The 27,637-nt window shown below is 44.5% G+C and overlaps 1 protein-coding gene across 3 annotated transcripts in view; it reads right to left on the bottom strand.

Moving 5' to 3' along the window:
• Nucleotides 1-27,637, bottom strand: part of ACACA (acetyl-CoA carboxylase alpha) — a 284,404-nt gene that overhangs the window by 171,129 nt on the left and 85,638 nt on the right. For all 3 annotated transcript variants that reach the window (XM_083379642.1, XM_083379643.1, XM_083379644.1), the window contains 12 exons: nucleotides 26,050-26,213; nucleotides 24,005-24,155; nucleotides 22,756-22,859; nucleotides 21,860-21,941; nucleotides 18,669-18,814; nucleotides 15,531-15,681; nucleotides 11,561-11,695; nucleotides 10,063-10,209; nucleotides 9,286-9,474; nucleotides 8,855-8,955; nucleotides 7,895-7,983; nucleotides 5,524-5,648 (listed from right to left, as the gene is read on the bottom strand). In XM_083379642.1, the coding sequence (XP_083235768.1) occupies nucleotides 5,524-5,648; nucleotides 7,895-7,983; nucleotides 8,855-8,955; nucleotides 9,286-9,474; nucleotides 10,063-10,209; nucleotides 11,561-11,695; nucleotides 15,531-15,681; nucleotides 18,669-18,814; nucleotides 21,860-21,941; nucleotides 22,756-22,859; nucleotides 24,005-24,155; nucleotides 26,050-26,213 (1,584 nt within the window). The remainder of the gene's footprint in view (nucleotides 1-5,523; nucleotides 5,649-7,894; nucleotides 7,984-8,854; nucleotides 8,956-9,285; nucleotides 9,475-10,062; nucleotides 10,210-11,560; nucleotides 11,696-15,530; nucleotides 15,682-18,668; nucleotides 18,815-21,859; nucleotides 21,942-22,755; nucleotides 22,860-24,004; nucleotides 24,156-26,049; nucleotides 26,214-27,637) is intronic.

Here is a 27,637-nt window from a genome sequence, read left to right as displayed (position 1 = left end):
AAAACAGAATGCTATGGAAAGCAACTGAGCATCAAGGAGGATAGCTAAACGAAATCTCCAGAAGACGGACAGGATCTTATACAGCAACCAGAGTTTCTTCTCATGTGTTCATCTATTACCGGTAGTCCTCCACTTACAACTATTCGTTTAGTGACCATTTGAACTTACAATGGCGCTGAAAAAAGCGACTTGTGACCATTTTTCACACTTACGGCCGTCGAGGAATCCCGATGATCAGGGGACACTGGGCAACTGACTCAGATTTATGACAGTTGCAGTGTCCTCGTGTCATGTGACCACCTTTTGGGGCCTTCTGACAACCAAAACTCAATGCGGGAGCCAGATTCACTCAACTCCTGTGTTACTAACAACTTCCGTGATTCACTTAACGGTGGCAAGGAAGGTCGTAAAATGGGGCAAAGCCCACTTAACGACTGTCTTGCTTAGCAACAGAAATGTTGGGCTCAGCTGTGGTCGTAAGTCAAGGACTACCTGTAAGTCACACCAATAGACGGGTAGCTCTTCCACCAGCCCTGAAGCACCAGCCTTACTGAAAATGACAACGGTACCTCCTTGAAAGCTCTCAGAAGGACTACAGAGGTGGATTCCCCCCAAAAATGAAAAAGCAGTTTAAAACCCCACCTCGGAAAGAAGGATTCATCAAACCCCCTCCCCCCCAAAAAATGCAAGGCATGCAGCAGCAGCCCTCAGCTTTCAGCCTGCCCCGATCGGCAAAGGCCTCTGACGTCTTCTTTGACAAGGCCTAACGCCTCTCCAGCACCCCCATGTAATTACACACTTGAGTGACTGGACTCTGAAGGAAATTGAAGGCCTGAGCTGCGAACAGCTGCCATTTTTTCTCTCCATCATGCCAGCATGATTACTTGAGAAATGAACAGCCCCAGCTCAAAGCAACTCCAGAATTCTCAGAGGAAATATGGCTCCGTGTTCAAATAATGAGATTCTTAAGGCAAGCGTTACTTACAGTCACAAGGCAAGAAGGAAAGGAAAGGAAAGGAAAGGAAAGGAAAGGAAAGGAAAGGAAAGGAAAGGAAAGGAAAGGAAAGGAAAGGAAAGGAAAGGAAAGGAAAGGAAAGGAAAGGAAAGGAAAGGAAAGGAAAGGAAAGGAAAGGAAAGGAAAGGAAAGGAAAGGAAAGGAAAGGAAAGGAAAGGAAAGGAAAGGAAAGGAAAGGAAAAGAAAAGAAAAGAAAGGGAAGGGAAGGAAAGGAAAGGGAAGGGAAGGGAAGGGAAGGGGAGGGGAGGGAAGGGAAGGGAAGGGAAAGAAAGGAAAGGAAAGGAAAGGAAAGGAAAGGAAAGGAAAGGAAAGGAAAGGAAAGGAAAGGAAAGGGAAGGAAAAGAAAGGAAAGGGAAGGAAAGGAAAGGAAAGGAAAGGAAAGGAAAGGAAAGGAAAGGAAAGGAAAGGAAAGGAAAGGAAAGGGAAGGGAAGGGAAGGGAAGGGAAGGGAAGGGAAGGGAAGGGAAGGGAAGGAAAAGAAAGGAAAGGGAAGGGAAGGGAAGGAAAGGGAAGGAAAGGAAAGGGAAGGGAAGGGAAGGAAAGGAAAGGAAAGGAAAGGGAAGGGAAGGGAAGGGAAGGAAAGGGGAAAGCATGGGAAGTAAATAGAGAAGAATAAAAAGAAAAGAAAGAAAAAAGGAGGAGAAGAGAATGAGGGAAGGGAAGGGAAAGGAAAGGAGAGGAGAATGGGGGAAGAGAGGAGAGGAGAGGAAGAATGGAAGAAGGAAAGTGTGTTTGTGTGTCAGGGAGACACACACACACACACACAGACACACACACACACACACACAGAGAGAGAGAGAGAGAGAGAGAGAGAGAGAGAGAGAGAGAGAGATCTTCATATTGTACAGATTATTATTTAAGTAAGACAATGGCGATATGTATAGCCATCAGTTGTCAGCTGTTCTAAGAGACTGTGTCTTGTTTAAAAACTTTTTAGCTGGGCAAATCAATTTCTAGTGACAGGAATCCTCCACATCTTTAGCACAAAGAGAAAAAGATGCAGAAACACAAGAAGAGGCTTGGAAAGCTCAACTCTATTAATTAGCATCTTTGAAAGCATGACGCAAACTGTGATGTGATGGATGCCATCAATCCCGGGGTTAACTCTCCCACAGGCTCCATTAAAAAAAGGCATTTTTCTTCAGCTCATTTTTCTTTAACTATATTTTAAAATACCCATAGTCAAACATTTTTACTCCTCCAGGTCATGGGAAAAGGGAGAGGCCTTTATCTTGTCTGCTTTTGTCTTTTTAGTTGAAAAAGATGGGATTGGAGATTTGGGGGACATCAGAGGCCAGCCCAGAAGAATTGTCGCAGCACCTCCAGCCCAATTTTTAAATGAGGGATTTTGAGGCAAAACAAGAGATTATTATTATCAGACCTCAAGAATGGTGGATGGCTTTACTGGCAAAAAATAAGAATGTTTTGAAATGAACAACGTAAGGTTTGTAGACAGGATAATTACTCTTTATTGAAATAGGGAAATGTGGGTTACCCAAAAATTAAGTTTTCTTCTCTATATAATAGGCTACTCTAGATTATTTTATTGCAATTACCGTAGGTAAAACTTAAAAACAGGATATTGATATGTATTAGTATCATTCTAATCTTTAATTTATTTCAATTTTTAATTTTAATTTACTGTACAGAAACCTTTAATTTTTGTTGTTGTTAGCCGCCCTGACTCCCTCGGGAGATAGGGCGGGATATAAGTCCCATTAATAAATAAATAAATAAAATAAAATAGTGAAAATATATTAAAAATTATTTTAATTGACTAGGTCACAATTAGAAATGTATTAATTTCATTAATTTAACTATGTTATAACTAAGTGAATTGGAGAGGGAATCTGCCGATGGAACTTTGGACTGCCCCGGACCTTCGCTCATTTCGCCGGGACCTGAAAACTTGGTTATTTGATCTTTCTGGCCTGGACTGAGGGGGTTTTAATTTAACTTTAAATTTTAATTTGTTTTAACTGTGGGCTAGTCTTAATTTAATTCTATTTTAATTGTATTTATTTGTATTGTTTTAATTCGCCCTGTAAACCGCCCTGAGGCTTTTGGGAATAGGGCGGTATATAAAATCAATTAAATAAATAAATCCTTGTTGATGCAACCTGAGCTATTTACAAATAACTTGTTATTTGCTATTGTTTACTTTTGATTACCCAACCCACCGTATTGCTTCACAAACATTTGAATGTAAATATTAAAAAATTAATAAAATTTGTGCAAAAAAAAAGAATGGTGGATGGCTGTGATTGGTGAATTTTAGGGGGAAGGCATAAAAATGCAAAACGAGGACCTAGTCTGGCTATCTGGTTTGAAAAGGTTAATGCTATTAAAACAGCTGCTTAACATGCAGTTACAATATGCAGGTGATTCTGTGAACACCTGTTGCTCCATAAGGAAAACAACTCCATAGGGAAAACAATCCAATCCAATTCCAGGTGAAGCCAGATTTCTCCCTTTTCATCTTTTCAAAATGGAGAATTTTGTCTTTTGCATCTTAAAAGACAGACCCTTTGACGCATCTTGGCGGATCATGCTGATCCATGCGCTCCACAACAATGTTTTTCAATCTTGGCAACTTTAAGATGGGTAGACTCCAACTCCCAGAATTCCTCAGATAGCAACCAAGATTTCCCTAGCCAGTAGCTTCAAGGTGTGTGGACTTCAATTCCCAGAATTCCTCAGCCAGCATGCTTTAATTTAAGGCAGGGGTCTTCAAACCTGGCCCTTTTATGACTTGTGGACTTCAACTTCTTGAATTCCTCAGCCAGTCTGCCTGGCTGAGGAATTCTGGGAGTTGAAGTCCACAAGTCATAAAAGGGCCAAGTTTGTTCTGTCCCAGCCTGTGTACCTCCTTGTTACTTCACAAGGCAACCCCTAATTTAGCAGTAGACTGGATAAATAAACCCCTTTTATTGAAGTTACAGACCTTGTCCACAAACAGAACAGAGCACAAGCCAAAACAAGAACTCACTCACTGGTAAAATAAACAGACCATCATCTCTTGACACAGAAGTTCTTTGCAAACGGTTGCCTCCAGCAACCAGCCCTGCCCACAAATTCCCTTTTTGTTACGCAGCCCGCAAGGTGTGGCTTTTCACTGCTTTCTCCTTCTCCCCTGGAGTCGACCCATTGACTCTCTCTGATTTACTCATGTGACCTGTCTACGTTTACATGCGTCTCTGAGGTCTTCCAGCAGTGCTTCCTCTGAGTCTGACTCAGCCTCCCAGCACAGCTGGCTTTCAGCTGAACCACGAGTGGAGGGGCCAGGTTCTTCCTCACTTTGTAAGTCTTGTAACTCATCAGAGTCTTCCTCCGACTCTGATGGATCCCCAAGCCCCTCCTCCTCCTCCTCTTGATTCCCCGGACTCAGCTGCCGGGATCACAGGCTGGCAGGGAACCACAACAAAGTTTGAAGATCCCTGCTTTAAGGTGTGTGGATTTGAACTCCCAGAATTTTGCCAGGGGAATTCTGGGAGTTGAACTCCACACATCTTAAAGTGGCAGACTGTTCTAGGACGCTGAGCTTGTCAATCAGATGGTCGGCAGTTTGGCAGGTCGAATCCTGAGTGCCGCGTAACAGAGTGAGCACCTGTTACTCGTCCCAGCTTCTGCCAACCTAGCAGTTCGAAAGGACGTAAAAATGCAAGTAGAAAAATAGGGACCACTCCGGTGGGAAGGTAACAGCGTTCCGTGCGCCTTTGGCATCTAGTCATGCCGGCCACATGACCACCGAGACGTCCTCGGACAAGCGCTGGCTCTTCGGCTTTGAAATGGAGATGAGCACCAGCCCCTAGAGTTGAAAACGACTAGCACGCATGTGCGGGGGAACCTTTACCTTTTAATCATGTGTATAAACATTCTTGTGGGCCCAAACAGGTAGAAACCATGCTAAATTGCTGACACGTAGAGTATTCTTCAAAGAAATCCATTCCATTCCCATTTCCAGTGACCACCTGGATGGACTTCAACCAACCAACGTCAACCGTTCATCCATTTGGTTCTCGTGGTGGCATTTAAAAACAATAATAGTGACAAGAGTGGCCTTAGGGGAGTTTAATGGCATGCAAGTTTGATAAATAAACAGATGTCACTCCATCACTGGAGCTTTTTACGAAGAGATTAGACAGCCATATGTCTGAAATGATGTAGGATCTCCCGCTTGAACAGGGGGTTGGACTAGAAGGCCTCCAAGGTCCCTTCCAGCTCTATAATTCTAAATAAACATATGTAGACTCCAACTTCCAGAATTCTGGCTGGGGAATTCTGGGAGATGAAGTCTACCCATATTAAAGCTGTTGAGACTGAATGCCAAATGATAGGCCTGCTCTAGTACTAGCAGTTCTACCCCATTGCTTTAAATCTGAAATGAGTCATTACTACAGATCGATCATACCGGGTTTTTTTTTATAACTCCTAGGTACAACTCTCAGCTACATTTCAAATAGTTTACTAAAGAACGCTAAAGAAATTGCGCCCAAGAGCTTCACTTACAATGAGCATTGTCACAAGGAGGTTTTTCTTCGTCACCTGGGCGTGGGAAAAGATGTAGTTGAGGACAGCGTTCATGTCGCTTTTGTTCTCCTCCCGAAGAGCAAAGACACACTTCTCGTAGTGACCTGCAACCAGGAAGCCAAACATGACATTAATAAAGAAGAGATGCCTGATGACAGGAAGGATGGCATAATGGTTAAGATGCTGGGCTTGTCGGCTGGAAAACCAGTGGCCTTGGGTTCGAGACCCGAGCGTCACACGGCAGGGTGAGCACCTGCCTACCCCTACCTCCTGCCTACCTGGCAATTCGAAAGCATGCAAAATGTGAGTAGATAAAATAGGTACCACTTCGATGGGGGAGGAAACAGCGTTCTGTGACATCATGCTGGCCACATGACTACTGAAATGTCTTCTGATTGGACTAGTTCAGAGATCAGCACTGCCCCCTAGAGTTGGCAACCATTAGTGAAGCAAAATCTGCAGGGACTTCTTTCCTTCCCTTGCTTACAAGAAGCTGCAACCTACCGTGTTTCCCTCGAAAATAAGACCGGGTCTTATATTAATTTTTGCTCCAAAAGACGCCCTAGGGCTTATTTTCCGGTTAGGGCTTATATTCTGGGAAATACGGTACTAAATGCGTCCGCCAGGCTGACGATCTTAACTGGGGCTTATTTTTGGGGTGGGCCTTATATTATGAGTGTCCTGAAAAATCATGCTAGGGCTTATTTTCCGGTTGGCTCTTATTTTTAGGGAAACACGGTACTTGCAGGCTACTTCTCCTGACTGCTGGCTGTCAGCAGGTCGATCCTCACCAGCTCAGGGTTGACTCAGCCTTCCATCCTTCCAAGGTCAGTAGAATAAGGACCCAGATTATTGGGATCATTATGCTGACTCTGTAAACTACTTAGAGAGGGGCTGTAAAGCACTGTGAAGCAGTATGTAAGTCTAAGTGCTATTACTATTACTATTGCTGCTTCAAACGTCTTCTGATTGGGGGCATTCCTGATTTAGGACCTTCAGCTCCGAGAATTCTCAGCAATGCCCATGATGGATGGGGAATTCTGGGAGTTGAGGACTATACTCTTAAAGCAGGGGTCCTCAACCTTGGCAATCTTAAGACTTGTGGACTTCAACTCCCAGCAAAGCTGGCTGAGGAATTCTGGGAGTTGAAGTCCACAAGTCTTAAAAGTTGCCAAGGTTGGAGACCCCTGCCCTAAAGGACCTCTAGACAGGGAAAGGCTAATCTAGTACAAATTAAAATACTTTGGCATGCTTTCGCTGAAAACCAACATTTACTTCCGATTATCAGCAAATCTGAGCCACAGTGAACAATGGCTTCGTTTAACAACTACGGCGGTCACTTAAACCGTGGCACCCATACTTACAACCTCCACATTCACTTAACGATCACCGCAAAAAAGTCATGAAAGTGGATCAGTCACATCAGCAACTCATTTTACAACCGTTCCGACTTATGAGCATCATGGGCGGGCTCCATTATGGTAATAAACTCAGGGGCTACCTACAATCAGTTTTCCTCGGTTTCACAAACTTGAGAAGGCCATCAGTGCGAGGACTGGTTGCAAAGTTAACTTTTCATCCCCGTTGTAAATGAGAAAACTATTTATAGTCTTCCTTTGGGGATGCAGGTGTGTGTGTGTGTGTGTGTGTGTGTGTGTGTGTGTGTTTGTTGTTTTTACTCTTCATATATTGGGTTTTTTATTTTTTGTAAGCCACCTAGAGTCACTGAAAGTGAGTGGGTGGCCATATAAATTCTATAATTAACGAACGAACTAACTAACCAACTAACTAACTAACTAACTAACTAACTAAATAAATAAATAAATAAATAAAGACAGTGTTAGTATTCATGCCTCATGCTTCTCACCTAGACAATATTGAAGGGTGGATGGGGATGGCAAGATGGATACTCTGAATTGAAGCAAAGCAGCTTACAATGCTCTTTATGTGCTAATATATTTATTTATTTGATTTGTATACCGCCCTTCTCCCTAAGGACTCAGGGCGGTGAACAGTGACATAAATATCAGAATGCACAAATATAGAGAGGAAGAACTGCCCATTCTAACCGCTGCTCATCTGACTGGGTCAAGGGTAATGGGAAATCAGCTCTGAAAGGCGTCCCACTAGACTATGGTTAACCAGCCTGCCTGATGCTTCTCGTGAAAGTTAATCATCATTTAGAAAAGAACAATTTTGGTTGACAAAGCCTTTTGGGGGTTGACATCCCAGTACAATGCTGCCATCTGGTGGCCTGAATTATTACAGCTTCTTCTTCCTGGCTGTGATACAGCCCTCATTCCCACCACCCTTGTTGGAAACAGTCAAATCCTAAACTGAGATGACCCACCGTGTTGGAACTGAGTTTCCACCTTTAGGTACTGCCGAAGCAAATCCATCACCACCGCCTTCATGTGACCTCGGATGCCACTTCGGTATCTGCAACAGACCTCTCCACAATGAAAACGCTGAAGCAGATAATCTTTGACATCATGGTTGCATTGTAAACACGCTTCCAGGATTGGTCTAGAGGTTAAGGCTCCAGGCTAGAAGTCAGGAGATGGTGAGTTCTAGTTCTGCCTTAGGCATGGAAACCGGCTGGGTGACTTTGGGCCAATCACCAGGAGACGGTGAGTTGTAGTCCCACTTTAGGCATGAAAGCTGGCTAACTGACTTAGGGACAATCACCAGGAGATGGTGAGTTCTAGTCCCGCCTTAGGCATGAAAGTCAGCTGGGTGACTTTGGGCCGATCACCAGGAGATGGTGAGTTCTAGTCCTGCCTTAGGCATGAAAGCCAGTTAAGTGACTTAGGGTCAATTACCAGGAGATGGTGAGTTCTAGTTCCGCCTTAGCCATGAAAGCTGGCTAACTGACTTAGGGCCAATCACCAGGAGATGGTGAGTTCTAGTTCTGCCTTAGGCATGAAAGCTAGCTGGGTGACTTTGGGCCAATCACCAGGAGATGGTGAGTTCTAGGCATGAAAGGCAGTTGGGTGACCTTGGACTATCATGACTATCATCAGGAGACAATAAGTTTATACAAGTTTATATTTTGCATGTGCACATGCGTGCATAAAACGCTTCCCCCTCCCTTTCCCTCCGGTCCGCCAATCAAGAAAGGCTGGAGACCTCTGGTGTAACTCTTGTCCCGGGGCGAGTTGGCCAAGAGGAATTGTTGTAGACCCATCTGTAGGGCCTTAATTGTATTTATCAAGGGGGTTGGAGGCTGGACCCTGCCACAAAGAAGCCTGTCATTCAGCTTTCCCATTCAGATTTTGCCAGGGACCACTTCGGTGATCCTCACACTCACCTTTGAACCAGCTGCACAATACTCTGAGTGTTCATGAAGAAAACCTCACGCTCCGATTTGCGGTTTAAGGTGGCTGCGTGACTGTCCAGGATGTTGGCAATCTACAATTTACAAATTGGACTTCTTGATATGGATTACATAAGATATTGGGGGGGTTGGTTGGGAAAACTACTGTTTAAGTCTATGAATTGGTGTGGGAACCTCAGAGTTAAGTTTTCCTTCGACATAACCACGCAGTGTACTCAATAAAACGTAAGATTTTTGGAAGCGGAATTATTGCTGGAGTTTTATTTGGATTCTTGAAATGGATGTTGACACCCACCTTCCCCACCCTCCTCACCATTTCTCACCATCAAGTGTATTATTCTTTCATCTAACCTCTGTCTGGCCAGTTTCATCTCAGTTTCAAGCCAGATCCCAACATTCCTTACCTGCTGGCTGGGAAACTGGCAGAGGACGGATGTGATGTTGCTCGCGTACTGTGCTATTTCTTTTTTGATGGATTTTTCCACGTTGGGGGGGATCCGCCCAGAGACGCTGGTCATGATATCCTGGAGCTCCAATAGAGGCAAGGATGGATCCCGGAGAGTTTTCATTAACTGTTCAACCCAGTACTTCACCTGAGTTAGAGGTGGAGTTGAAAGTAAATCAAGATAGCAGGCAAATGAGTTTGTTTTCTATAGGCATCTAACACTGCAGGTAGTTCTTGTCTTATGACCCGTCATAAGAGAGGGAGGGAGGGAGGGAGGGAGGGAAGGAGTTTCTCAACCTTGATTGCTTTCAGATGTATGGACTTCAACTCCCAGAATACCTCAGCCAGTATGCTGTATTCTGGGAGTTAAGAGTCCACACATTTGAAAGTTGCTAAGATTGAGAAACCCTGATATTGAGGTTAATGCTCTCCAGATGTGCTAGAACTGAACATGCAAGGTTAATTGGCTGGGAGTTCTTTGGAGTTGTAACAGATCTAGAAGCCAGCAGAGTGGAAAGACTGCCATTAGGCATTAAGATCTGATAGACTATCGCTTATGCCAGGGGTCTTCAAACTTGGCCCTTTTATGACTTGTGGACTTCAACTCCCAGAATTCCTCAGCCAGGCGAGGGATTCTGGGAGTTGAAGTCCACAAGTCATAAAAGGGCCAGGTATGAAGACCCCTGGCTTATGCCAACAGAAGGGGGGGAGGGGGGAAGAAAGCAGTAGACATTACCTTGCTGGTGAAAAAGGGTTCTGGAAGGCAGTATCCATTCATCACATTGAGCAGGTGGTCAAAGACATAATGGAAGATCCGGTGAAGCTTCTCACCCCGCAGGGCTGTGCTCTGGATCTGAGGCAAGGTTCCCATATGGAGCTCAGCCTTGAGAGGGCGAGAAAAACCAAAGTCAGCCAGCGCTGTGAGAGTTGTCGCCATCCAATCATCGTCTTTACCTCAAAAGCGATCATTTTTCTGAGTTCTGCTGGCTTGAAGCTTCTTTCAAAGACTCAGCCGATTCCACCGAAGGTTGATCCTCTGTTTCGATGTTACGTGGGCCTCAAAAAAAAGCTACTTAGGATCTGGATTTGAAGTTCCAATGGCTGCCTCCCCCCGGCAGTCACATGACCCCGTTTTGATCATGCGACAACCAGTCCACATTTAAAGCTGTCTGCGGAATCCTGCAGTCACATGACTGAACTATGATGGTTTTGCCGGAAACTGCCTTCCGGTTTTCAGCCAAAATCACTTCACAGTGAAGAGTGGTTCTATTTAACAACCACTGTGTTCACTGAACGAGCACACTGTTCGTTTAATGGCCACCACCCATATATTTGTAAAATCAACCGCAGTCACAGGATGAGCCATTTAGTGACCACCCTGACTTACTACAGGTAGTCCTTGACTTACAATCACAGCCGAGCTAAAAACTGCCGCTGCTTAAGCAAGACGGTTGTTAAGTGAATTTTGCCCCCTTTTACAACCCTTCTTGCCACAGTTGTTATGTGAATCACTTCAGTTGTTAAGTTGGTAACACAGTTGTTAAGCGAATCTGGCTTTCCCATTCACGTTGATTGTCAGAAGGTCGCAAAAGGGGATCACATGACCCCGGACATTTCAACCGTCGTAAGTACCTGCCAGTTGCCAAGCATCTGAATTTTGATTACGTGAACCTGGGGATGCGGCAATGTGTGAACAACAATCAAAATCACCTTTTTCAGTGCCGTGGTAACTTTGAATCGACACTAAATAAATGGTTGTAAGTCAAGGACTTCCTGTACTGTAATTGTGGGCTCAAGTATGGTTGTAAATCAAGGATTTCCTGTAGCCCAATCCAAGAAAAGTACAAAAAGGCTCTTGTCAATTATGAGGAAAAACTAGGAAGTGTTCTGGTACTTAAATCATAATTAATTCATAATTATTATTATTAAATTTATTTTCCAGCTGTCTCACCATGGGGCTGCTCTAGGTGGCTCATATAGACCTTGGATTCATTTCTTTCATCTTCTTCATCACAAAGAAGTAGCACCGGCACCTACCTGACCTTCCCCAATCTCTAAAAGCTCACCACGTTTAGAGCTGTTTGGTTGCTTGGATGGGAGACCACCAGGAAATCACAAAGCTCTAGTTCAGAAAAACAGCCCCAAACCCAGCAGAAGACTAAAGAAAATGACAGATGTCCCCAGAAGTCAAGATAAATTTTTAGTTTAAATGTTTGCGAAAGGATGGCTCTTACCTGCTGAACTCGGCTTGGGTCATCCAGCTGCATCTTAGCAATGATACACCCTGGTTCAAGCGCTGCTCCGGAACGTTTCACATAATGGATGCAGCCCGATTCCGCCGCTGTGAGAGTCATCACCATCTTCATCACCTGAAAAAAAATAGGAGAAGACCGAGTTAAGCAAGTGACTTCTCGGAAGCTTACCTTCCCCCTTGCTCTCCCTGCCCTGTTGAGGTCCATCTGATTTGGTCATTCTCTTGGGTTTCCCATGAACAAATTGCACAGAGCGAGTATCACGCTTCATTTAAAGCAGGGCTTTTCAACTTCTTCACCCATTGTACCACTTTTAGGATATGGCAACATCCGAGTACCAACCAATCGCCTAGCAAGGTGTCAAAAACTTGATGACCAAAAAAAAAAAAAGGAAAAAAGTGATGAAGTACAGGTAGTCCTCGACTTACAACAGTTCGCTTAGAGACTGTTTGAAGTTACAATGGCACTGAAAAAAGTGCCCCCCAAGTCACAGCCGAGCAAGACACCTGCCCGCCCGGCGGCGCTCTTCCTCCTGTCTGAGGTTTTCATTGTTGTGAGCATTTCTGTTGAGGATTGGCAGAGGGGGTGGGGTGGGGGGTTGATTTTTATGCCCCCTCCCGTCTGCTGGGTGGTTGCCGCAGGTTTTGGTCACTTCTCATGACCCTGGGACACTGTGACCATCACAAATATGAATCAGTTGCCAAGCATCTGAATGTAAATCACAAGACCCTGGAAATGCTGCAACATTCCAGCTGATCGGCGCTTCTTCTGGGCTCAGCAGAAGCGCCAGGATCAGCGCCGAGCTCCAGCTAGATCCTGGCACTGATCCTGGCGCTTCCGCTGAGCCCTGACAGTCCCGAAGTGCTGATCCTGGGGCTTCCGCTGAGCCCTGACAGCCCTGCAGCTCCAGCCGTCTCTCGCTCAGGTTTGTGTGGTGCTGCCACCGGTTCAGCTCATTCCCCTCCCCCGCTACCACTTCTCTAGGATGGTTGTGTACCACTTGCCAGGTGCCAATGTACCACAGGTGGTACCCGTACCACTGGTTGAAAAGCCCTGATTTAAAGCAACAGGAGTAGGGGTAAATATAGAAAGCTCATTAAAGGCACAGCCATGCTTGGAACCGGTTGTTAACAGGAACAGAAACGCCAGTAGAGCAAAGAAAATCAGCACTGAATGTTTTCTGTTCAAACTGAACTTTGCATTGCAATGATTGCAAGAGTCATTGAAACAGGCTTACTTTACCTGTGACTATCACATTGCTAGTTTATGCCACAGTACAGGCGACACTCACATACGGTCAGGCTTATGCACACAGACAACATGGTGAGACTGAGTCCCATTCTTTATCTGCTTACTTCTAATAGACAAAACCTTGCCAAATTAAAGCTACAATCTTCTAACCTAATAGATATACCCTGGGAGATTTTAGGCTAGTGGACTCATGGACTTCAACTCCCAGAATTCCTGAGCTGGCATGGCTCAGCATGGAAACCTCTCCCTTTCCCCTCAGCATGGCTGGCTCAGGAATTCTGGGAGTTGAAGTCCACGAGTCATAAAGGAGCCAAGGTTGCCTACCCCTGGGCTAGTCCATGACTATTCATTTAACCACTGTTCCAAGATATTATACCGTAGTTTGTGTACTGAAATAACGGAAATTTGGCTTATGGATCCTACGTTTGGATGTTAAAAGATGTTTGAATATTTCAACTAAGAACTAAGAATTAGGTAAAAATTAAAACAGAATTTGGTTATGTAGAAGTAGAAGTAGATTGATAAATATAGGCTGTTGTATTGGTAACGTGTGATGTATCAGGATGAGAAATAGAAAATGTTTATTAGGTAGAGTTTAGTTATTCAGCTATTGTGTGTATGTTAGTTGTTACAATTTTTGATGTAGTGAAATAAGGGAAATTTGGGTTGTGAATATTATTTTGGATGTTAAAGGCTAAACTTGAATACTATACCCAAAATGAAAAATTAGGTAAAATTTAAAAAACAGGACATGGATATGTTTAACTAAAATTGGACTGACAAATTTTTTAACTGACCGTGTTATTTTAGAAATTTATTAGTTTGCATGTTGTATTAAATGTTAAGGGAAATAGAGAAGGTGTTTTGATAATGTAACCTGAATTATGTACTAAAAACTCTGTTACTGAATTTTTGATTACCCAGTCACCATGATGCTATCTAAATATATAGATGTTAAACTGGAAAACCAATAAAACTTGTTTTGAAAAAAAAACTGTTCAAAGTTACAACAGCGCTGAAAAAGTGACTTATGACCTATCCTCGCACCTACGGCCATCGCAGCGTCCCCAGGATTGTGTAATTAACATTCAGGTGCTTGGCAACCGGCACGTGTTTACAACAGATGTTACATCCCAGGGACATGTGACTGCCACTTGTCACCTTTCCAAGCTGGCTTCCACCAAGCACAACCAATGGTGGAAGCTGGATTCGCTTAACGGCTGTGTGATTCAAGTAATGACCGTAGCAAAATAGGTCATTGAAATGGACATGACTCACTTAAGGGCCACCTCACTTAGCAATGGAGTTTCCAGCCCTAATTGTGGTCATACATTAAGGACTATCTGTACTCTGAAACTTCTCCTCCTTACCCCCATCCAGTTCAGGATTGCCAGAATATTCTTCTGGGACCCCTTCTGGACACACACACACACAAAACCGCCAAGTCCTTCTTCAGCTACACTTTCCATCACACAGAAGGCAAGGAAAATATCCGAGATTACAAAGCTTGAAAAATATACTAAAATATTCATACTAGGCAGAGAGAGGTTGGTAACAGAAGCTGAATACATCACAGTTTCATTCCACGCAGCATTAATCTTGTGAACTGTCAAGCTTCCTCCTTCTGCTATATATTCAAGATGGACAGTATTTAATATTTATTTGTTACGTATGTGTAGGGATGTGTGTCTATACATATGTTGTATACAGTATGTTTAGGTGTGTGCCATGTATGTGTTTCATTTTGAGAGCGGGCGACCAAATTTCATTTTTGATGTGTGTCGTTGTGCTCACAGTAAAAAAAAAAAGACAATAAAGGTTACCTTATCTCTTAACTTAAAAGAAATTTGTTAGTTTGCAATGTGATGATGAATATCTCTCTTTGAAACTTTTCACTGATACTTTTAATCTTTTAAGTCGAGGTGTCTGTGATAACACATGGTGAATAAAATGAATTACCATATTTTCCCTTGTATAAGATGCTATTTTTTTTCCTGCAAACAACCTGTTCAAAAATCAGGCGCGTCTTATACACGGAAAAATAATGGTAACCACTGCAGCCCAGGGCACGCCTGTGTGGGTTGCCATGCCGCCTGGTGCAGGGGTCAAGCCCCTGTGGGCTTGCCACTAACGAGAGGGGGGAGGGGGCAAGATCGTTGGCCAGCCGAACTTCCGGATTTGCCGGCTCAGCTGTTCGGCGCTCCGCCAAACAGCTAATCGGCACGGAGAAACTCGGATGCCAGAGCATCTTATACAAGGGTGTGTCTTATAGATGGAAAAATACGGTAGGAATTTCAGTGCATATATTTTGCTTATTTGGGGTCTTTAGAATACATTTGTGCATTTGCAAAAGCCTTCAATTCCTTAATTGATTAAATGGATATAAATGGATTAAAGTAGAAGGGTTCTGCAGGACAAAAAAGAGCACGTATGTCGTATAAATAAGTGTTTGCATTAAGACAGTTACTCAGTTTTATTTTGCAACTGCAATTTTTTTTATTAATAAAATTGATCCAAACCAAAATCAATCTCATTCTGTTTAAGGGAGAGATTGAACAAGGACCTGGATGGAAACTGTTTCTGTTTGTGAGTCTGTGAGTGTGTACGTGTTTGTTACTTGTGTGTATGTGATTTTTTTAGCTCTCCTTTACACAAGGTATTCACAAGAGGGCCAGTCTAACAAGCCTACAAGCTTTTTTACCTCGATTTCACCAAAACATTGTCCAGCAAAGACATGTCCACCATCTTCCACCACATACTGGATTAGTTTCCCTGCAGACGGTGATCGTAGAATTGATGGGTCGTTTTCTTTTTCAAATACACAGGTCTTATTGCCAATGGTGATGCGATATCTAAGCAGGGGAGGACAGAAACCACGAAAATTAGACTGCAAAGATGTCTAATTTTACACAGAAGATTTTATTTATTAATTCAAAAACTTTATAGGGAGGCCCAGCTCACTCTGGGTAACTCTGGGTGACCTAACAAGGATAAAACCCCAATGCAAAATCCAGTAAAGGTAATCCTTGACTTACGACCAGAGTTGATCCTAAAATTTATACCACTTTACAAGGCCTTGGTAAGGCCACACTGGGAATCCTGCATCGTTTTGGTCACCATGATGTAAAAAACAATGCTGAGACTCTAGAAAAAGTAGAGAGAAGAGCAACAAAGATGATCAGGGGTCTGGAGGCTAAAATACATAAGGAACGGTTGCTGGAATTGGGTATGTCCAGTTTAATGAAGAGAAGGATGAGGTGTGACATGATAGTAGTGCTCTAATATCTCAGGGGCTGCCACGAAGAAGAGGCAGTCAAGCTATTCTCCAAAGTGCCCGAAGGCAGGACAAGAAGCAATGGATGGAAACTAATCAAAGAGAGAAACAACCTAGAACTAAGGAGAAATTTCCTGACAGTTAGAACAATTAATCAGTGGAACAACCTGCCTCCAGAAGCTGTGAATGCTCCAATACTGGAAGTTTTTAAGAAGAGACTGGACGGCCATTTGTCTGAAATGGTATAGGGCACGGGTAGGCAACCTTGGCTCTTGTATGACTCGTGGACTTCAACTCCCAGAATTCCTGAGCCAGCCATGTTGAGGAGAAAGGGAGAGGTTGCCGTGCCGGCTTAGGAATTCTGGGAGTTGAAGTCCACGAGTCATAAAAGAGCCAAGGTTGCCTACCCCTGGTATAGGGTTTCCTGCCTGAGCAGGGGGCTGGACTAGAAGACCTCCAAGGTCCCTTCCAACTCCTATTCTATTCTATTCTATTCTATTCTATTCTATTCTATTCTATTCTATTCTATTCTATTCTATTCTATTCTATTCTATTCTATTCTATTCTAGACTAGACTAGACTAGACTAGACTAGATTAGACTAGTCTATTTCCAGTGTTAGACATGGCATTGTTAAGTGAGTTTTGTCCCATTTTCAAATAGGTCGGTCGTGGTCCCAACTAAAGATTCGACAATCAGTCTTCTGGATCCTTGTCCCAATATGTATTCAATGTAAGCTGAGAAGAGGGTGGGGATCCCTTGAAAGGAACCAGTTTTGCATCCTGGAAACCTTGGGTTTTTATTCGGGTGGGGGTTAGTGTGTTGTGGAATTTTCCTTAGCAAGATTAAAGGCATATAGAGTGGAAGATTCCTAAAGCCTAAAGTTAACATATTTACAAGACCCCAGACATACAGCCCCACCCTTATAGGCTGTGTGCCTTCCTTATCTTGGTTAGCTTTCTCCAAAACAATCCAGGATTTGACCTTGGGACAGAAGGCACATGGCTGCCACCTATAGCTGGAGCCTGCATCTACTTTGAGCTTGGTACCATGCTCCTCATTTCCACATCAATTGCATCTTCAGCTTAAGCGTGAGTGAGGGGTGGGGGTGGAAGTAGATGCAGGATACCAAAACCCACGGTCTTACAGGTAGTCCTGTAACAATTGAAGTTACAACGGCAGTGAAAAAAATGACTTGTTTTTCACACTTACGACCGCTGCACCAACCCCAGGGTGATCAAAATTCAGATGCTGTGGGCCACTGGCATGTACTTATGACGGTTGCTGTGTCCCAAGGTCACGGGATCCCCTTTTACAAGCTTCTGATAAGTAAAGTCAGTTGGGGAAGCCAGATTCACTATTCAGCCATGTTAGTAACTTAACAACTGCAGTTGATTCGCTTAACAACGGTGGCAAGGAAGGTTGTAAAATGGGGCAAAACTCACTGAACCGTTGTCTTCCTTAGAACTTTTGGGCCCAACTGTGGTCGTAATTTGAGGAATACTTGTATTTGCAATCAGGCCAAGCGGTAGTATTCTGGAAGCGGAAACATCCAGCACCCAGCGTTATCCCTTCAGCCTATGGACAGTTTTGTCATTCCCTTAACTAAGTTCCTGATAGTAAATCTATAGGAAAGAAAAGGTACTTAATGTCCATTTGTTTGTACAGAGTGGAGGGAACAAATTTCCTTGGTGTGTCATTTTTAAAAAAATGCGCCTTTGGCGTCTAGTCATGCCGGCCACATGACCACGGAGACGTCCTCGGACAAGCGCTGGCTCTTCGGCTTTGAAACGGAGATGAGCACCGGCCCCTAGAGTCGGAAACGACTAGCACTCATGTGCAGGGGAACCTTTACCTTTACCTTATGGGATGTGTGGGTTCGTAGGTTTGATTTATAATGCCTCTTAAGCAGCAACGGCCACCTAATGAGAAGGAAGGACTCACTGGAGAAGAGCCTAATGCTGGGAAAGGTTGAGGGCAAGAGAAGAAGGGGACGACAGAGAATGAGGTGGCTGGATGGAGTCACTGAAGCAGTAGGTGTGAGCCTAAATGGACTCCAGAAGATGGTAGAGGACAGGAACGCCTGGAGGAACGTTGTCCATGGGGTCACGATGGGTCGGACATGACTTCACAGCTAACAAGAAGAAGAAGAAGAAGAAGAAGAAGAAGAAGAAGAAGAAGAAGAAGAAGAAGAAGAAGAAGAAGAAGAAGAAGAAGAAGAAGAAGAAGAAGAAGAAGAAGAAGAGGAAGAGGAAGAAGAAGAGGAAGAAGAAGAGGAAGAAGAAGAGGAAGAAGAGGAGGAAGAAGAAGAAGAAGAAGAAGAAGAAGAAGAAGAAGAAGAAGAAGAAGAAGCAGCAGCAATGGGGCAATTAAATTGAATCCTCTTTCATTTGATTTTAAAGGTAAGTATGGCGAGTATGATGACTGCCCAATTTTGCCTGGATAACGTCCTCTTTTGGCTGCACTGAATATTACGAAGCTGAAGGACCTTTTGAGGATCACCCTCAAAGGTTTTAAAGGATGGCATCCTCCATTTGCAAGCATCCCTTGAAGCATCTAAGGTTACCTGTCCACTTCTTCTTTCATGTAGGTGGTGTAGCTGCTCCCATCGTAGGACAACAGGAGACCTCCATCACTTAGCCGGTGAACGTCAACCTCCACATTGGAGGCGTTCATGATGACCACGTAGGAGTTTGGGGACTGCCGAGCTACCTGCGAGAAAGAGAAGAGCAAAAAGTAAACGATGGAGATGCTGAACCTCTCAACCTCCTTGGGATGGCTTTGGGTGACACCTCAGCTGACATCTGAGGAGGGAGCTTCCTTCCCAACCCAAAGCAACTTTCCAAGAGATCATCATGGAGAGATGAGATTACGGCTATAAAATTCCTGCTCCTAGCCATTGGTTTGGTAGACTTCCATGGATAAAAATCTCTAACCCAGGGGTCTTCAAACTTGGCCTTTTCAACTCCCAGAATTCCTCAGCCAGGCACGCGTGGAATTCTGGGAGTTGAAGTCCACAAGTCATTGAAGGGCCAAATTTGAAGACCCCTGCTCTAACATCACAAGCTTCTCCCCAAAAGCATGATCTTCTTTGGGACAGCTATTTTACACAACCTTGCTTGCTTCTTCAAAAGCAGGATTATATACTTAGTGTCCCTCCTTCAATTTTCTTTGTTTGCATTGTTTAAATCTCAAATTATTTTCCCAGTTCCTCTGATTATCAACCTTAAGGAACCTCTTCTGAAACATGGCCTCCTCCAGATCAGGGGTTAGTTCAGGGGTCCCCAATCCCCTGTCTGTGGACCGGCACCGGGCCACGGCATGCCACCAACCAGGCGCCACAAACAAGTGCATTGAAGAAGGCTACCAACAGTTTTAACACATGAATAACAGAGTTGGAAGGGACCTTGGAGGTCATCTAGTCCAACCCCTGCTCAGGCAGGAAACCCTCTACCATTTCAGACAAATGGTTGTCCAGTCTCTTCTTAAAAACCTTCAGTGTTGGAGCATTCACAGCTTCTGGAGGCAGGTTGTTCCACTGATTAATTGTTCTAACTGTCAGGAAATTTCTCCTTAGTTCTAGGTTGCTTCTCTCCTTGACTAGTTTCCATCCATTGTTCTTGTCCTGCTTTCAGGTACTTTGGAAAATAGCTTGACTCCCTCTTCTTTGGGGCAGCTCCCGAGATATTGGAACACTGCTATCATGTCACCCCTCACTCTTCTCTTTGTTAAACTACACATACCCAATTCCAGCAACCGTTCCTTATATGTTTTAGCCTTCAGTCCCCTAATCATCTTTGTTGCTCTTCTCTGTACTCTTTCTAGAGTCTCAACGTCTTTTTTACATCATGGTGACCAAAACTGGATGCAGTGTTGCAAGTGTGGCCTTACCAAGGCATTGTAAAGTGGTATTAGTACTTCACGTGATCTTGATTCTATCCCTCTGTTAATGCAGCCTAGCACTGTGTTGGCTTTTTTGGCAGCTGCAGCACACTGCTGGCTCATATTGAAGTGATTGTCCACTAGGACTCCGAGATCCCTCACAGTTACTACTATTGAGCAAGGTACCACCTATACTATACCTGTGCATTTGATTTTTCCTGCCTAAATGTAGAACTTTTTTCACCATTGAATTTCATTTTGTTAGATAGCGCCCAGTGTTCGAGTCTGTCCAGATCCTCCTGTATTTTAAGCCTATCTTCTGGAGTGTTGGCTATTCCTGCCAGCTTCGTGTCGTCTGAGAATTTGATGAGTTCCCCATCTATCCCCTCATCCAAATCATTGATGAAGATGTTGAAGAGCACTGGGCCCAGAACAGAGCCCTGGGGCACCCCACTTCCCTCCATGTAGATGCAGTTCCATTGAGGTCCACACGCTGAGTACAGCCGGTTAGCCAGTTACAAATCCATCTGGTGGTGATGCTATCTAACCCACATTTTTCTATCTTATCAAGTAGTAGGTTGTGATCTACTTTAACAAACGCCTTACTGAAATCCATCCGTGGAATGCAGGCAGCACATGGAACCACACCCTCCCCGGTCCATGGAAAAACCTTTCTCCACAGAACCGGTCCCTACTGCCCCAAAGGTTGGAGGCCGCTGAGTTAGATTACCAGAGATTCCCAGCCAGGGTTTGTAGTTTTGAGTCCAATTCAGCACTAGTTGAGGTAAAGTGTTCTCAAGACATAGAACTAAAGGACAGATAAGATTGTATAGCACTCCAGGATTAATCAATGACTTCAGATCTTCACAGAAGACTCTACAGAGAGTCCTCGACTTACAACCAAATTTCCATTGCTAAGCAACACAGTTGTTAAGTGAGTCTTGCTCTATTTTACAACCTCTTTTGTCAAGCTGATCGCTGCAGTTGTTCAGTTAGTAACACGACTGTTCAGCAAATCTGGCTTCCCCACTGACTTTGCTTGTCAGAAGGTCACAAAAGGGGATCACACGAACACAGGACACTGCAATTCTCATAAATATATGCCAGTTGCCAAGCATCCAAGTTTTGAACCCATGACCGTGGGGATGCTGCAATGGTCATAAGCATGAGAAACAGTCATAAGTCACTTTTTTTTTCTGCGCCGCAGTAACTTCAAACCATCACTAAATGAACTGTGGTAAATCAAGCACGACCTATACTCATTCCCCGTCCCTGCTACCACTTTTCTAGGATGGTTGCGTACCACCTGCCAGGTGCCAATGTACCACAGGTGGTACCTGTACCACTGGTTGAAAAGCCCTGGAATTGAATAGAGCTTGAAGGGACCTTGGACGTCTTCTAGTCCAGTCCCCCGCAGGAGAACCTATACCATCTCAGAGAAGTGACTGTCTAGCCTAGGGGTAGGCAACCTTGGCTCCTTTATGACTCGTGGACTTCAACTCCCAGAATTCCTGAGCCAGCTATGCTGAGGAGAAAGGGAGAGGTTTCCATGCAGAGCCACGCCAGCTCAGGAATTCTGGGAGTTGAAGTCCACGAGTCATAAAGGAGCCAAGGTTGCCTACCCCTGGTGCAGCCTCTTCTTAAAAATCTCCAGTGATGGAGCACCCACAATTCCTGGAGGCAAGCTGTTCCGCTGGTCAATGGTCCTCACTGTCAGGAAGTTTCTCCTTAATTCTAGGTTGCTTCTCTCTTTGGAAGGGACCTTGAAGGTCTTCTAGTCCAACCCCCTGCTCAGGCAAGAAACCCTATGCCCTTTCAGACAAATGGTGGTCCAATTTCCTCTGAATGTTAACTGTGTATCTGGTGCCACATTACCTTTAGTACGTATTTCTTCCCTTCGTAGATGAGTTCCACGTCCACTATGTTCAACAGTGTATGGGCAGGCAAGACTTGGCCTCTGGAAAAGAAGGATTAATAAGAGCATTCCATTTCCTGCAAATAGCTTTGCAAGAAAACAGTTAGGCTTCTGAAAAGGTAAGGCTAAAAGGATGCAGGGCCTTAATTAATTGCAGCACACAAAAGAGGACCGGAGTTCTTCTCCAGGTTCTCCTTACGGAAAGAAGGGAGGTGGATCTCAACAAGGGGTAGAACCCTTTTTTTTGGGGGGAAGAGGGGGAAGACTTGACTAGTAGCCAAATTAGCCAGTTAGAAAGACCCTTGCTATTTCCCCAGGCTTTTAAAATGTATTGAATTCATATCATTTCAACTGCCATTCAATGAGTGAAAGAAAGCGAGTGGTCTAAGATCGCCCAGCTTTCTTCATGCCTACGGCAGGACTAGAATTCACAACCTCCTGGCTGTTGGCTCAAAGTCCCTCAGTCAGATCTCATGCCAAAGGCGGGACTAGAACTCACAGTCTCCTAGTGATTGGCCCAGAGTCACCCACCCAGCTTTCATGCCTAAAGTGAGACTAGAATTCACCATCTCCTACTGATTGGCCCAAAGTCACCCAGCCCAACTGTCATGTCCAAGGCAGGACTAGAACTCACAGTCTCCTGGTTTCTAGCCTGATGCCATAACCATTGCACCAAACTGGCTCTCAACGGGCCACTGCTATCTAGGAAATCAACACTGTATGACTTTGCGAGCTGGACAAGCTTATATCTTCCCAGCACCAATTCTGCAAGATCACCAAGAACATGCTCAAGGAAAGAACTCTAGAGACAAACTGGACGTTTTAAGAAACATTAGTGCCGAAAGTCCGTTTTTACCTCTCCAGGGAGTGGAGAAAGTTGGAGATGCTATTCCGCAGGCTCACATCAGCCACGTGGAGAGCTCCACACACCACCCCCAGCATGGTGTCTGGTCTCTCTGCCTAGATGAAAAAGAGGGGAACAGGCCATGTTCAAAATGACTTCTTTATATTATTAAATTAAGGATGAGGCAACCCAGGGCTCAGAAGGGACACGGTGGCTCAGTGGGTTTGGATGCTGAGCTTGTCGATCAGAAGGTCGGCAGTTTGGCGGGTCGAATCCCGAGTGCCGCGTAACAGAGTGAGCGCCTGTTACTTGTCCCAGCTTCTGCCAACCTAGCAATTCGAAAGCACGTAAAAATGCAAGTAGAAAAATAGGGACCACTTCGGTGGGAAGGTAACAGCGTTCCGTGCGCCTTTGGCGTCTAGTCATGCCAGCCACATGACCACGGAGACGTCCTCGGACAAGCGCTGGCTCTTCGGCTTTGAAACGGAGATGAGCACCGGCCCCTAGAGTCGGAAACGACTAGCACGCATGTGCGGGGGAACCTTTACCTTTACCTTTAGCCCAGGGCTCAACCTTTAGTATCACCAATTGCCAACTTTCAGAGTTTGCTTTAGAAAACCCAGGACTAACTTGAATGCTTTAAGCCCAATGGAGTACAGATAGTCCTCAACGTACGACCACAATTGAGTCCAACATTTCTGTTGCTAAGGGACACATTGGTTAAGTGAGGTTTGCCCCATTTTATTACCTACGGTAGTTGGGCCACGATACGTCTGCAATAAAACCACCAAGCTCAGAGAGCACCAAGGTCCCCACAGTTCTCCTCCTCAACCTCCTCCTTCTCCTCTTCCTCCTCCCCCCCTACCGCAAACCCCAGTGCCTTCTATCACTGATGATGTTACCTAGTTGGGTCATGAAACGTTTGCAATAAAACCACCAAGCTCAGAGAGCACCCAGGTCCCCACAGTTCTTCTCTTTCTCTTCCTCCTCCTCCTCCTCCTTCCCCGCCCCCCGCAAACCCCACTCCCTTCTAGCACTGATGACGTTACCTAGCTGGGTCATGAAACGTCTGCAATAAAGCCACCAAGCTCAGAGAGTCCCAGGTCCCCACAGTTCCATCCTGAGCTACAAAAATGTTCTCTTCTGTCAGTAGAATCAGATCTATTTAGCACGCTCATACAGACAGATGATTCACATTAAAATGCCGCAGGTTTTTCTTTTCGGATACATTTCATCCTTTCCTGTGCCAGAAGAAGATTACCTGCACTTTCTCCGCAATGAGTCGATCCAGCCAACCAGTGTCAATGCGGTTGTGCTGAAAGCTTTCCGTTTCAAGCAGTTTAATCAAGTACTCCACAGTGGTTCTGAAGTCGCCGCGAATGGAGAGCTCCTTCAGAGCCACAACCATGTTTCTGGAGATTTAAACAAAGGCAGTCAAGTCTGAGAATAAACTGGAGAACATCACCAAAATGTCTTTCACACTTCTTCCAAACTGGAGGGCCCATCCAGTTCCTGGCCCCCGAGAGGTCTATGACAAAATCCTTTATTTAAAAACTACCTTAGTACAAGGTAATCCAAGATTTAACAACCAGAAATGAGCCCAAAATTTCTGTTCCTAAGCGAGACGGTTGTTAAGTGAATTTTTGCTCCATTTCATGATCTTTCTTGCCACAGTTATTAAGTGAATGACTGCAGTTGCTCAGTTAGTAACAGGGCTGTTAAGTGAACCTGGCTTCCCTATTAACCTTGCTTGTCAGAAGGTCCCCAAAAGTGATCACATGATCCCAGGACACTGCAACGGTCATAAATATGAACCCAGTTGCCAAGCACCTGAATTTTGATCATGTGACCCTGGGGGAGATGCCGCAACGGTCGTTAAGTGTGAAAAATGGTTGTAAGTCATTTTTGTCAGTGCCGCTGTAACTTCAAGTGGCCACTAAACAAATTGTTGTAAATCGAGGACTACCTTTGTCTACCTTAGTGATAACTGCACTCAGTGGGTACAGGTAGTCCTCGACCTATGACACAACTGGGACCAGAATTCTCATTGCTAAGCAAGGTGATTGTTAAGTGAGGCCTGCTGATTATATGACCTTTTTTTGCCAGGGTTGTGAGGTAAATCACTGCGGTTGTTAAGTGAATCATGTGGGCCTTAAGCGAATCCAGCTTCTCCCTTTGACTTTTCTTGTCAGAAGTCATCTGATTTGGTCAGAAATGGCGATCACACGATTGTGGGATGCTGCAATCATCATACATGATGCTGCAACCATCATGCGTACAGGTAGTCCTCAACTTACAACAGTTCATTTAGTGACCGCTCAAAGTTACAACGGCACTGTAAAACGTAACTTATGACCATTTTTCACACTTTACAACCCTTACAGCAGGGGTGTCAAACTCAATTTCATTGAGGGCTGCATCAGCATTGCAGTTGCCCTCAGGGGGCCGGATGGGTATGGCCAGGGTGGGCGTGGCCTACTGGGTGGGTGTGGCTAGAGTGCATATGGCCTACTGGGTGGGCGTGGCCAGCTCTACATCGTTCGCATCGAGGGTGCCTATGGGGGCCTGGGCAGGAGTGGGACAGATCTGAGGGTCTCTGGCAGAAGGAGGGTCTCTGGGCCAGGGCCAAGGCAGTGGGGGCCATTCCCTCACTGTTTCCAGGATGGCTTCGCGGGCCACATGAAACCACTTCGTGGGCCGGATCCAGCCCCCGGGCCTTGTGTTTGACATGTCTGCCTTACAGCATCCCCATAATTGTGTAATAAAAATTCAGGTGCTTGGCAACTGGTTCATATTTACGACTGTTGCTGTATCCCAGCTTCACCTTTTTGTGACTTTCTGACAAGCAAAATCAATGGGGAACTCAGATTTACTTAACAACTGGGTTACTAGGTTAACCACTGCAGTGACTGACTTAACCGCTGTGGCAAGAAAAGTTGTACAAATGGGGCAAAATTCCCTTAACAAATGTCTCACTTAACGACAGAAATTTTGGGCTTCATTGTGGATGCAAGTCGAGGACTGCCTGTCCATGCCAGTTGCCAAGCCTTCGAATTTTGATGGCGTGGCCGTGGGGATGCCACAACAGTCATAAGTGGAAGGACCAGTCATAAGTCACTTTTTCAGTGCCATCGTAACTGTGAACAGTCGCTAAACAAATGCTTGTAAGTCAAGGACTATCTGTAAAATATAATTCCAGGCAGGCAACTAAGCCAAAGAAGATCAGGTCACCCGATTCTTCTGCAAATCGGCAGAGAAATCAAGGGAAGAAGGAGAAAGTATTTTTCATTATTCCGTTTTACTTACGAGATGGCTTCTTCACGGTTTTCCCCCCATGAGAAACAGTGGCCGAACTGAGAGTCTGCAAATTCATGAAGGCCTCCTGCGGCAGCAACGCTGAAATAACCCCAGACGTTCTTATTACTGCGAAAGTTCAGTTCTTGAACTGTTCCAGAACTGGGTTTAAATCCCTGGAATATAAAATGGAACTTTATTTCTTAAACACACACACACACACACACTCATGTCCAATGAACGTACTGGAATTATTCGTTTTAAAAGTCATTTTAAAATGGGCAACAAAAACATATTCTGGCATGCTACATTAGTGTTTCTCAACCTCGGCAACTTTTAAGATGTGTGGCCTTCAACTCCTACTTTCCCCGGTCAGCAACTTTAATAGGTGTGGACTTCAACCCAAAATCCCCCTGGGAATTCTGGGAGTTGAAGTCCACACATTTTCGCGGTGATGAGTTTGAGAAACACTGTTCCATGTCTTTATTAATCCTATTTCTCAGGAGCATCATAATATGTATGTATAACCATTGTAGACACATAAAGTATTCTTCGAAGAAATCCATTTTTTTCCCTTTCCACTGATCATGCTTGCTCCACATTGGGACATTTTTAAAACAATTAATCGTGACAAGAATGCCCTTAGGTGGGTGAGTAAGGTAGGGTCATACCCTTTTCAGTGGGAAGAATTCAGTGGCTTTAGTTTAAACAGGAATGTCAAAAAAGAAGATTGTGGAGAAGACAGAAAAATCAGAGCAGTGAATTCATAACGTCGCCAGGAACTGAGCTAATTTTGAAAGAGTCATTTAATACGTTCTACATGGGGCTACCCTTGAAGACTATTAGAAAGCTACAACTGATACAGAATATAGCTTCACCAATATTTCTAGGAGTACCTAGGGTGGCACATGTGTCAGAACATGTTATTGCGTGAGATAACCCAGGAGTAAACACAGTAAACAGTGGTCTATAATAAATGGTGGTTTATCTTCCATTATCTATAATATCATACACCAGGAACAATATACTGTACATACACATGCTATTACAGCAGGATCCAAAAAAAAAACAGTTACAGCAGAAAACGGAAGAGAGAACACATCAGCAGAGCCTTCCCTTTATTCAAATGCTCTTAAAGAGACACAGACCCTGCTGAGTCATTCCCATCATTACATCTAACATCTAACATTACATAAGCTGGTTAGCTGCTAAATCAATACCTTGGCAACATGTAATATCCCTGTTGCTTCAGGGTCCAATTCAAGGTGATGGCTATTATTACATTTAAAGCCCTTCATGGCATGGGTCCAGACTACCTGAGGATCCAGCTTGTACCAAAGGGATTGGCCCACCCCACTTGCTTCATTGGAAGAAGCCTACTAGGAGCCCATCTAACAAAGAATTTTGGCTGGCGGGGTCCAGGGGAAGACCCTTTTCTGTTATGGCTGCCACCTTCTGGAATATTCTCCCAATGGAGGGGAGATTGGCCCCCACACTCTTGGTCTTCTGGAAGAGGCTTAAAACCTGGCTGATGGGGTAGACACCCTCATGTTGTCTGTCCCTTTGGGGTTTTTTTACCTGATCAAGTCTTCTTAGTTTT

Source organism: Vipera ursinii (genome assembly GCF_947247035.1).
Source record: "Vipera ursinii genome assembly, chromosome: 1".
NCBI lineage: Eukaryota > Metazoa > Chordata > Lepidosauria > Squamata > Viperidae > Vipera > Vipera ursinii.
This window is presented reverse-complemented; position numbering and strand designations above follow the sequence as displayed.